At 41.6% G+C, this 11,940-nt stretch overlaps 1 protein-coding gene across 1 annotated transcript in view; it reads right to left on the bottom strand.

The window, feature by feature from the left end:
• The window catches only part of ELP4 (elongator acetyltransferase complex subunit 4), a 122,204-nt gene continuing 110,264 nt past the window's right edge, over positions 1-11,940 (bottom strand). Inside the window, exon 10 of the mRNA XM_042882637.1 lies at positions 1-474. Coding sequence (XP_042738571.1) covers positions 343-474 — 132 coding nt within the window. The 3' untranslated portion in view covers positions 1-342. The remainder of the gene's footprint in view (positions 475-11,940) is intronic.

Genomic DNA, 11,940 nt, shown 5'->3' with positions numbered 1-11,940 from the left:
CACCATGAAAAAAATCTTTTATTTTTATTATTAAAAAAACAGAAATGAAGGAGCAATATTCATTTTCATATTTGAAGGAAAGGATAAAAACACTGTACATTTCCAGTAGGGCAGAACAATGGCAGGAACCAACATAACAGAAGCTTTAACCAAAAGCAAAATCCAATCAAGCCCCAAATTAGCACAAAGAAACCAGGACAAAAAAAAAATAAGGCACCATATGATAACGTGTATTTTTAAAGACTGCTGGGTCAAATCATTAAGAAAAATATTTATATAAGTCATTAACACTCATAATTAGAGTGTCATACAAATCTGAGTGGAACTGCTAAGTAGAAATCACTAGAAGTCCAGGTGCTTCTTGCCGATGGCCATAGCACCACATCCTGAGCTCAGCAGTTTGGCGGATTCTGCCAGATCCTGTTTGCTTGAGCGGCTCACTGTGTCTGACAAGTCTGGAGGCAAGTGCAGGCGCTGTGGCAGGAGGTTTTCAGGAGGGAGAGCAGAAAGAGAGAGGGAAAACAGGGAGAAAAAAAATGAGAGTAATTGCAGCGGAATTCATTTTCCATAGCATATTTCCAAATGCACTTTTTCCTGATTGTTTGACGTTCACGCGCACAAAAATGTATCCTATCCTCCTATCCATGTATGCTTCTAGGCTGACCTGGAAATAGCTTTGTACGTTTTCATTGTGTGCTTCAACGCAGTTCAGGGTTCTGTAAATCAGAATACATTTTTCTTCAGGAAAATTTTCTAAACATAATCCAAATTTGCTGGAGGTATTTAACCACATCTCCACAATTTTCCCTGAAAAACAAACACTGCAGCATATGCTTCCATTTCTGTGTCATGACAGTATACACGTAGCTTAACTTCACGCACTTATGCACGCTTTGTGGCAGAGTTTGAAAATAAATGATAAAATAAACGATGCACTGGACAGAAGATAGAGAGGGATCACCCTGACTGCAACACCACCCCACTTCATCCTCATGTCCTGCTGACAGCGCTCAGTGAAAACTACCAGTGACATTAGCTGCATTTCCACAAGGCAATCAGACATGGTAAACAAGCTCTGCTGTCCCTTCTGAGCTGCAGGAACATGGCATCCATTTTGCTGGTGAGGACACCAAGGCACAGGTTCCAATTGCCCAGAAGCACAGAGCTCTTGCACGATAACCCTTATGGATCAGCTGTGACAAAAATACTCCCACTCTCTCCCTGAGGATTCCTTTACACTGGCGATAAATAGCAGTACGAGTTAGCTATGGTAACACAAGGTGAAAATTAATGTAATACGGAGGCTTTGGTTTGTGAATTACTGGCTGGCTTTTGGACAGTGTGGTGCTGAATGCCAGCAGCTGAGGCTGCTGAGCATCCTTCCACACCGTGCAATTATTTATGGCACCGATATCATGGAAGAAGCGAGTTCCTTGAAAGATTTAGCAGGCAGAGCCTGAGCTGCGCAGCTTTCTGAAGGGAGCAGGGCAACAGTGATAGCTCCAGTGCTCTACTAGGCGGTGCAGACCATGCTTATGCCAACTTCTGCTGTATTTTTGCTTTTGTCACAACACAGAAACATACACAGCTGCCCTTAATTTGATACTTTTGCTACTTTTCTCATAGGAAAAAAGGGATCTTGACATATCTACAGGTAAGCCTCAATATCAGGGCTCTTGCCCATCACCCTGTTAACTCAGGCTGGCAGGGCACCATGTACCTGCAGGCCCCTGCAGGACTCAGATGGGAAAAGTCAAAACGAAGACTGCTCAGATTGGGTGGTGAGACTGAATTAAGCTTTCACAGTTGAATGTGCTATGATACAGCGTTTAGTTACATACACATATACTCTTTTCCTCCCATCTAATTCAGTGAGGAGGATGCACACTGCTCACTTAGGGACCAGCTATTCAGAATTTTGTTTTCTTGTCACTGTTTGCTCTGAGCTTTTTCTGACATAGTTATTGTATGCTATTCAGGACTCGTTCTGAAGACAGAATGGCATTTTGCATGTTAGTATATAGCACTAGAACGCTTCATAAATACCAGCGATGGTATTTTCCTGATATTCCTGTGAGATAAGGCAGCAAAGATACCTTCATGTCATGGATAGGGAATCAAGGCACACAAAACATGGCAAAAGGTATCCGCTCATTTCAGGAACATACCCCGAGCCATTCAGGACTTGACTGCCCATCGTGCTTCCCATGATCAACCACAGCTTCCAGCTGCACTGCAAGCACCCGGCAGTTCTTCAGGAGCTCCAAGCCAGGGCTTCAGACACCGAGTAGGAGCACAGAAATACAAACCCTGTGCTGAAATGACCTGGTCACCCAGCAGCTCGGTGGGACGAGATGAGACACTTTCCAAGACATCCTCCTACTGTCTTCGTTACAGCACCATTCTTTCCACAGGTCTTGCCCTCTCTACAGGTCAACTGTCAGGTACTACAGTGAACGGCACATCTCCAGCAGCGTGCCTCGCTGCATATGCCACCTTCACCCTCAGATCAGGTGCATTCTGAGCAATATACAGCAGCAGGTTCCTCTGAAAGCAGCTGACTACTATCCTGACACTAAGATCTGAAACCCAGCACACAAATGCTACATCTGAACAAAGCCCCAGTAGGCATCTCAGGATGCAACTCCTTATGTTTTCTGTGTGCAGCTTCAAAACATATTAACCCTGAAAAATATTTTAACACCATAAAAAAAAATTGCAAGCTTCTGAACACAGACAAACTGGAAATGCATCACGTGGCATTACAGAGGCATCTGAGGGATGAGCAACAGCCCTGTAGTTTTGGCAGCACTGCAGGACCTGTGCTCACACAGTAAGTGAGAGCTTGAATAGGCTGTGATCCTTTCTGAGCACCAGCATTACAGAGTGGGCAGACACTGTCACAGATATTTGCTGACCACAGAGAAACAGCCGCATTTAAAGTTCCAGTTTTGGACAAAGTGTTTCCTGGTGGACAAACTTCTCTGTTGTTTCAGAGGCTCCCTTTCAGTCTCTCTCATTGCTGTGACTGGCTTTGCCCACTGAGGCCTCCGACCCCGCAGCTGGTTTTCATAAGAAAGCATCCCTCCTCCAGCTACCTGCACCCCAGCCACTTTCAGCTTTCTGCTCCCAACCCCTCCACTCACATTTTGCAGAATCACAGAATCATTAAGCTTGGAAATGACCACTGTCAACCCAGCCGTTTCTCCCAGTCCTGCCTTTTTCTCACTCCTTTCTGCCCATATTCCACTCCCTGCTCAGATTCCTGAAGCTGTGGTCCCAGGCCACCCACCCTTGCCTCAGCCCCTCCACCTTGTCCTCCTCTGGGGCTGTGTCTGCAGTCCTGAGCACGCAGCACATGATGTCTGTGTTTGAGCTGTAGCTGTGACTGGCACACGGGTACAATCTGCTGGCGCTTCCCACTGCTCCCAGGTCAGGTCAGGAGGGCTTTGCAGTAATAGGCACAATTACACAGAACACAGCTAAGCACACAGCTTCAGGGCATGCCTTACGAAAGGAAAACAGCTCAGACAAAACTTATTGCATACTTTGCCTTACTTTGCTTCTGCTCCTCCCTCTCGGCCTGAAGAAAACTTCTAATGACTTCATTTGTTCTCAATGTGGAAAAAAAAGTAGAAGAGGAAGATAAGAAGATGTAAAGTGTCAGGCCAGAGGGGACACTGGGCAATCCTTTAGTCCTAGTGAAATCTCTTATTGAACCTCTGTAGTAGAAACAGTAATTGGTTCACCAAAGTACTTTACATTTTTGTGGAAATATATGTCTGTGTGAGGTACAGATTACTTTTATACTGGATAAAATACTCATAAATAACTGAAGTCCAAGACATTAAAGGAACAGCAATAGTTCATTAATTGAGGACAAGTAAGAGAAAAAATTCTTGGAAATTCTTTAAGTATAAAAATATTTAGTAATAATACAGTAACCAAATATATATATAGGCAAAGAACTAAACACCAAATAGTTCTTCTTTATATCTCTCCAAAACCATCACTGTATTATAAGTGTAATTCTATAGCAGACAAATCAATGGTAACATCAGTGATGCAATATCACCGAGTCCGATCAGAAGAAGAGGTGGGAGATTGATCTTGAGATATACTAAAGCAACCAACCTTGTGATTCTGCTAACACTGACATGAAAATTTTAACTGAGCCCAAATTTCTGAAATTGCAACTTTAAACGAATAAATCTTCATAATTCTATTTGGATGTCCGACCAAAAAATTGCTTATTAGTCTACTATGGCTACAGTCCTGCCTTGGGGCAGGGAGATGGGTGAATGACCTCTCTAGATCCCTTCCAGTTCCATTTGCTGCAACTCTGTGAAGACTGAAGTCACCAAAGCCTAAGGGATTTGGTTCAGGGGGAAGAGGAGGGTGGGGAGAAGAATTTTAGGAATGCTGGGAAAATGAAAGATGCAGGCTTCTAGTCGGGGAGCTTAATATCCTACTCACTTCTCTTTGACAAGCATGCACAGAGGTACAGCAGTTCATCTGTTATTGCTTCCTTTTCTGCTTATGATGCCCATAATGCATTATGCTTTCTTTTTATATCTTTTTTTTTTACCGCCTCATTTATATTGGTTAGTATGTACTTTGACTACCATGTACCTAGGAAAAGACTTGGCATTTTTGTAGGTGACATGAAAAAGATGGGTTCAAGGAGAAAGCTGCAGGAGGCTGTAATGCAGCTTTATAAAGCCTCCTCTTGCAAGAACCTGGTTTCTTACTTGAAAATAATCAAACTGTCAAGTGATTGTCACCGTCCCCTGTCTGGAAACAGATTCCTGGATAAAGAATAAGACACCATGGGCAGGCTGGGGAGAAGGACATTCCATCTGGAAATGCAAACCAGGAATGCATACTTTAAGGAACGAGGGAGCCCGTGGAGGATGCACAGCCCCGCGCTGCTCTGCTACCCATGCTGAGCATGTTACCTGCACTAGCCTCACTAGACTTTGTGTTTCCTGCCTTCCTCACGGGTCACTGCCCAGCATGGGAACCAGCTGTTCTTTTTGGCGAAAACAAATTGCTGTCTTGAGGTTAAATACAGAAGATGTGCAGGTATGAAATTAAATCTCTTCCAGAAAGAAGAGCTTGCTCAAATGCTTGACGTGGAGGTGGCTTATGTTTTGGCTTCTTCTCTTGCCAGCTTCCAAGTCCAGAGCCACCAGAGATGTGTACCACGGTGAAAAGATTTACATTTTGATATGACATGCAGTCTAATGGAGTGACATAGCACTAGTGTTGACATTCACTCAACAACAACATTACAGTATCACTATGAAAAGATGCAAAACTCTTACTAAGGTCACAAATTCTAAAAATACTTCTGAGTTGATGTAAGTTCATTTCTCAGTGGCACAGCAGAAAGCCCTTCACTACTGAGGAAGCTGCAAACTCTCACTGCAAGTCATCCCAGCCCAGCCAAGGCCTGGGTCAGGCAGAAATCACAGGGTAGTGCTGGACTTGGGCTACGGCTCACATCTCACAGTCCATGTGTACTTTTAACCTGTGGCAAGGATGGTGCCAAACTATCATCCCACAAATGCAGTGAGGCCTTAGGCAAACTGTGTTAAAACCAGTTTATTAAGAATCTCACATTACATTTCTTCTCAGTATTTCCATGAAATGAAGAGACAAACCAGCAGGTAGCTGTATTTCTGTATAGTGGACAAGAACTCATCTTGCTTACAGATATTCACGTATGTTTCATTGCCATTTAAAAATCACCATTAGGTAAATATTTTCTAAATTGATTATAAAGATAAAATACTTTAAAAGAGCATGCTAAAATTTTCTGCTTTACAGGTAACTGTGATTGACTTATAACTAATCAGGACAATACCTACCCATGTTAAAATAAGCACACCTATCATATGCGTTTCCTATTTCTTTTTTTAAGTTGAAGCACAATCGGAACTGTCAAAATTAATTATTGTTAACATCAGGTGATGAGAGAAGGCTTTCAGTAAGAAATATACTTGTACCTACATATCCCCATCTGCTTGCTAAGGGACACATCGCTACCATGAAAATAATTTTTATACATAGCTAACAGCTCTTAATATATCCCAACACAATTATAAAAGCCTTACGTCCCATCACTTACAGAACATAAGATAAAACAAGAGTAATTCTGACTTCCAGCTTATTTTCAAGGCAGTGATGTTCTGCCTTGATGTTCTGTAGGTTTCCAATACTACAAAAAGTATTCAAATAGACCTAAAACAAAGAACAATGAAACCACTTCCTCTTGTGATGATTTTGTAAAAGACATTTCACATTACAGAAAGCTGAGTCTCCTTCAGTATGTGCCTTTTCAGGGCAGCCTTCCAGCATACCTCCCATACAGACATACAAGCTGTGCTGACTTGGTGGGATGTGCTGCACGGCACTGCTTCTGTTCTCCAACTAGAAGACTACGTGTCCCATGTCTGGAGTTAAAACTCGATTTCTTTAAGGTGAAAACATCTCAGAGATCATTTGTACCAGAAAAATACTGTGCTGTATGTGTTTGTGTAAAGTGAATCCCTAGAGGGTTCTAGATGCGGAGGAACTTCTGTTAATGCATGAGCAGGCACTGCTGGGTTTTTACACGTGCAGCATTTGTCAATGCTTTACCAAAAACACCAGTGACCAACAGCTGTTTGAACAGACTCTGTCATTCCAAGGAAAGACTCCAAGATGTGCTGAAGATGATTTGCTACATGGGAAGGAATTGAAGGGAAAGAGAAAAATATCACAAGATTTCCATTCTCTGATGCTTGAGAATTCCAAGCCTTAGTTTGGCAATGGAGCACTTAAATCATGCTTACAAGAGACAGCCACACTTTATATCACAGTTGTAATCTTTGCATGGTGAAGAAGCTTCCCATGCCATAAAGGGGCCTGGAATACTCACTGATGGCTGTAGGCAGTCCAGATACTACAGATGTTTGGCCAATTATCCCATCCCAAACTCAGGGAAATACAATCAGAATTACATATTTAGCACACAATCATAATACTTATTTACCACGCTCTTTTCAAGCACATATTGAAAGACTGCCTTTGTCCTGAAGAACTTACAGTCTGAATATACAGAGTAGACATAAAGGAAGAATTAAAAGCTGAAATGTACAGGCAGAATGAAAAACATCATGATATATAAATATTGTATTAATGCCAAAGCTTTTTTCTTCTTCTAAGTGGAAAAAAGAGACCACATGTATTCTATCTGAAAAAATATCCTGCATAGAAAGCCAAGTGTAAGAGAACAGGCATAGGGGAAGAAAAGAAAAGAAGTGACAAAAGGAGTGAAAAAAGGGAAAGCTAGCAGGCGTTATTTAGACCAGTTATAGTTATGATTGGAGTTGTAAAAGCTGAAGAGAAATACTGTTCTAAATTCAAAGAGTAGTTCATGGGTCTGATGGCACATATGTAAAGCAAGGAGACTAACACAGATCCTTAGATCTGTTCTTTTTGCTCAACCTCTTCTCCTGAGCTTATGTGGGAGGACTGTGGGACTGTAATGTAAGTCTGAATAATTCTTGGGCTCTCAGGATAGTCCGGATGGACGCTAACGTTCATGTCACATTCTCTTCCCTGATGGATTCATTCAACCTCGTTGCAGCTGTCTACAAGTCAGCTGTCTAACCTATATTATATATTTTGAGATGAATCATTCCTGCAAGTGCTTGCCCATCTCTGTTGCTTGTGCAGGAAAGACGGATGTTCTTTCCTGCAATTCTTAGCTTGAAGAGTAAGAAGCTACGGAGAGGAATTCAGTCCTGCAACTACATGAAACTTCTCACCGAGACTGTGACTCCGCTCCTCTTTCTTTGAATGACATTGCAACATGCCACGAAGTATGAATTTCCTATCACACCACAGATGGCTCACTGGAAATGTTCCAGAGCTGCTGGCGAAGCCCGCGCTGCTCTACGAGAACTTGGGTCTCTCTGCTGAAATGCTTGAGAAGTGTTCAAGCTTCCCAACCAAGACTCCGTGTATGCAAACAAAAGCTGTGTGAGTGAAGAGAGGGGAGAAATAGCATTCAGAAATGGAAGCATCTGTTCTGTGGAAGCCCAACATATTGCAATGTCATTGTCAACCTCTAAAATTTCAGCCTAGCTGGAAAAGTAATCAAATATTAGAGTCCTCATCCAAAGCTATCTGCTAAAGTTCACTGCTGTCTACCAATCTTCTGTCTCTGTTCAAAATTTTTGCTGTGTTTCAGAAAACTCATTAATACATCAATTTAAAGATTATCCTTTCATCTGAGGGTGTGGAACAATACAAATAAACTGATAACAAATGTTTTGCCTCTTAGTAAGATTGCCCAGATTTCAATGCTCTGCAGAGGGGTTGGTTGTGCTCTGAGATATAACTTGCCTCAGCAAGTCTACGTCACAAATGGATCTCAATGCCCAAGCTACCAACTAAAAAAGGAATGATAACAGAACCGCAAATGGACTCTGAATTGAAATTTCTGGACAACACACACTGTCTAGAAGCCTCTATCTGAGTTTGAGTATTTTGAGTTTTACCTTACACTACACGATGTAAAACACACATGCTACGAAAGGCTCTGTTTCAAAGAGACCAGTGCCACAGGTTTGGCAAGTTCCTGCTTAGGAAGAAGTGTGTGGAGGGGGCGGTAAACGAGAATGCAAGCTGGGGGTCATTGCTGCTTTACACTGCGAGTGGCCCGGCACTCGGCAGTCAATCTACTTTTTTAGGTCAGCTGGAATTAGAAAATTTCCATTGCTAGGCAGCACAGCACATCTGCAAAGCATTTCTGGGCTCTCCGAAGCGAGGCACGCGCTGCCCAGAGGAAGATTCATCGCAGGCGGCCGGCCAGAGCCCGCACCCTCCTGAGCAGGCAGTGCTTTGCGAACAGGGGATCTCCCTACCTCTGTGCACAAACACATGACACGACCAGAACACAGCAATTAGCACATTTGTAAAGCTTCAGGGATAGGAACAATTTAAGAGCTTTTTGAAGCAGACTAATTTTCTAGAGCTTTTAATCTTTTTTTTTTTATTTTGCTTTTCGTGCGTAGACAAGTTCTTTGCTACAGGTATTTTCTCAGTCAGCCTGGCAGGAGTAGCACGTGAAGAAAAACAGGGATTATTTAATCACTTTAAAACAGTGCTAGAGATGAAAAAGTGCGGTGTAAGTGCAAACTTATCAGCAATCCTTGCTTTAAAAGCACACGTTACTTACACAGATGATTGTCTTGCTGTTTCACAAAATCCTCCGCACTTAGGAGCCTGGGCTGCCCGGCAGATGACCGGTTTGTTTATGTTTGCAGCTTTTCACAAACTGGAAACTTCAGCTGTGCGACAGTAAATTCAGCTGTCAGATGCTCCACAGCAAAGCAAAAGCCAGGCCAATAGAAAGGAAAGCAAATCTGCTATCATTGTCTGCTCACACTAAAAAAACCTGCAGTGATACTGGAAGGGTGCTCAGTCCCTGTAACCCCCAGGTGAGGTGGAAGAAATTGTAGCATTCGTATTTTGATCTCCTACTTTCAATACTAATTTGTCACGAGTTACCAGGGCTTCAGTTTAAAACCCAAGTTAACGAAGTCCTTTCGTAATGCTTCTACCAAATAACCTTAGACTTCAAAAGCTGCTGAAGTGTAATTTAATATCCACAGTGTTGGAGCAATCTGCTTTGATATGAAAACATCCTGTGGCATATTTTCACCCAGTGACTGATACTGCTTATAGAAAACCCATGAAAACTGCACCGGTGATCCAGTGGTCACATTGACTACCCTGTGGCAGACCGACCCACAAGGGAAAGTTTGAGCCCAGAGTGAGAAGTGGCTGGTGAAGGTTAAAAGACAGGTCACACTAATTGCTTGTGAAATGACTCTACGCTGGACTGTAGGACCCAGTGTAATCTCAAACAAGTGTATTAAATGGGAGTGATAGAAATTGGTATCCTGTTAAATGTAAGTAAAAGAGATTAAAACAAACATTACTATTCATCTGGATGTTGGGGGTAGGGCTGAACATCTGAGCAGCTTCCTATATGAAAGATGTGTTTTGTACAGATACTATATGTCAAATTATAGTTATTTGCTTTCAGATGTTCCTAGCGGTTACTTAGTTTTGCACTTTTCATGTGTCAGTATTTTTTTCATTTTGCTTCTTTATTCCCTACTCCAAGTAAGACTCTTTAGAGCAATAAGATCTTTAAAATCCCTTTAGTGTTTAGAAATGTCAACAATGCAGTCGACTATACTTGATGAATAGGCCAGACAGAAAAACCTGCCTCAAGTTTTCATCTTGAGAGAAGTAAGGTGCTTTGAAGAGCACTTGATTTGAGATTTAGAAGCCTGCTGCTATTCAGCCAGGCACTCTCGAGAGCTGTTAAGTTCTGACCCATAGCAGGAAAATAGGTTGGAGGGAGGGGAGAGAAACTAGTAAGGAATAGGTTTTGTACTCCCTGCATAATTGTTTCCTCTACATACCATTTAAACACTCCTTCCTGTAAATAAATAAAAAAAACAACTGGGAGACCAGGCACCCTTATCACTCTTATTTGAATATTTTGAGTGTAGCTCAAACTTGCCAGGGGGAAAAACCACAGCACTGGATAATCTAAAGGAAAAAAAATATATCTAAATGGTTCTTTCCATTTGAATAGACGGCACTGACATATTCAAGCTTCGTGTTTTTGACAAGAGACATAGAAAACAAAGAGGTTTTCACTTCAAAATACGCAGTGGAAGAAGATGAAATGGTTTGGTTTGCTGTAATTACAAAAAATATTTTTTTTCATCCTTTGCTATCGTTTCCACAGCCTACATCTAATCTCAGTACCAGACTACAATGAGCTCAGTCAACATCATAAAGCGATCAATTCAAAATATCTGCACACCAGTAATAACACCGATGATAAGATGAAAAGACAGCACGCTAAACTGCAAGTTAATCCTTTTATATGAATATCTGTTCTTAAATTAGTTTATTGAGCTCATACATGTGCTCTCTCACTCACAGTACAGTACTTTAACTTCATAACTGGCTTCTTTGAGTAAGATCTTACTTTGTAAGCTAACAGCAACTGGCCACATTATCTGGACAAATGTCTCACTGGCCTCTTCTGCCCTACTTTCTAAATCTCTGAGTTTCATAGAGACGTAAAAGACAAAAAGTAGGTAATTTCCGTGCTGAACAAAAGGATTTTTGAAGTAGTATAAATTACTGGCCTTTCTAAGAAGGCTGTCTTTCCCAGCAAACCAGGTAATCCAATCCAGCTCAAGTAATTAATGGCATCCTCCGACAGCTAACAGTAACGGCAGTACACAATTCAGTGAACTCAGGAGAAACATTTCTATGGGTTTTCAAAAGCTGTGACACTCTGTTTCCTGAGTTAGAATACATTTGGGGAGTTGCATTAAAATATTAATTATTATACAGTCATTACTGCCACAGTAGCTATTTTGTGCTAATTGATAAACTCCTCTACATTTGAGACTAAAATAAAGATCGAGTTTCCCGTATGGTCCTTCTTACCTGGGAATATTTGTCTATGAATTTATCACCCTTGTAAGCCCAGTGAATGTTTTACATTTAGTAATCCTTGCATAAGAACAGCAAGACTTTAAAAAATGGAATATACGGTGAACAGACAAAGGCAGGAAACTGCTTACTGACCAATAGTGCTGGTGGCTTTTCTGGCCAGAAGAAGCACAAGATATAACATAGGAGATCATCTCTGTGATCTCATTTCTGTATCACAGATTCAGGATATCGCGCTCAAAGCACCACTATGGACAACCAGGCTTGCGGGCTGACGGCAGGAGTTACCAGTTCTAATGAAAAAGGACTCTGAAGGACTCTTTTAATGAAAAAGGTGCCATAAGTTGCCAACAGGTAAGTTTTGAAGTATAAAAATCAATCAGTATTTACAAAGAG

This window comes from Lagopus leucura, unplaced genomic scaffold, assembly GCF_019238085.1.
Source record: "Lagopus leucura isolate 7727_CA_CO unplaced genomic scaffold, USGS_WTPT01 Super-Scaffold_100035, whole genome shotgun sequence".
Classification (NCBI taxonomy): Eukaryota; Metazoa; Chordata; class Aves; order Galliformes; family Phasianidae; genus Lagopus; species Lagopus leucura.
The sequence above is the reverse complement of the archived record's forward strand: the minus strand, read 5'-3'. Positions and strand labels throughout refer to the sequence as shown.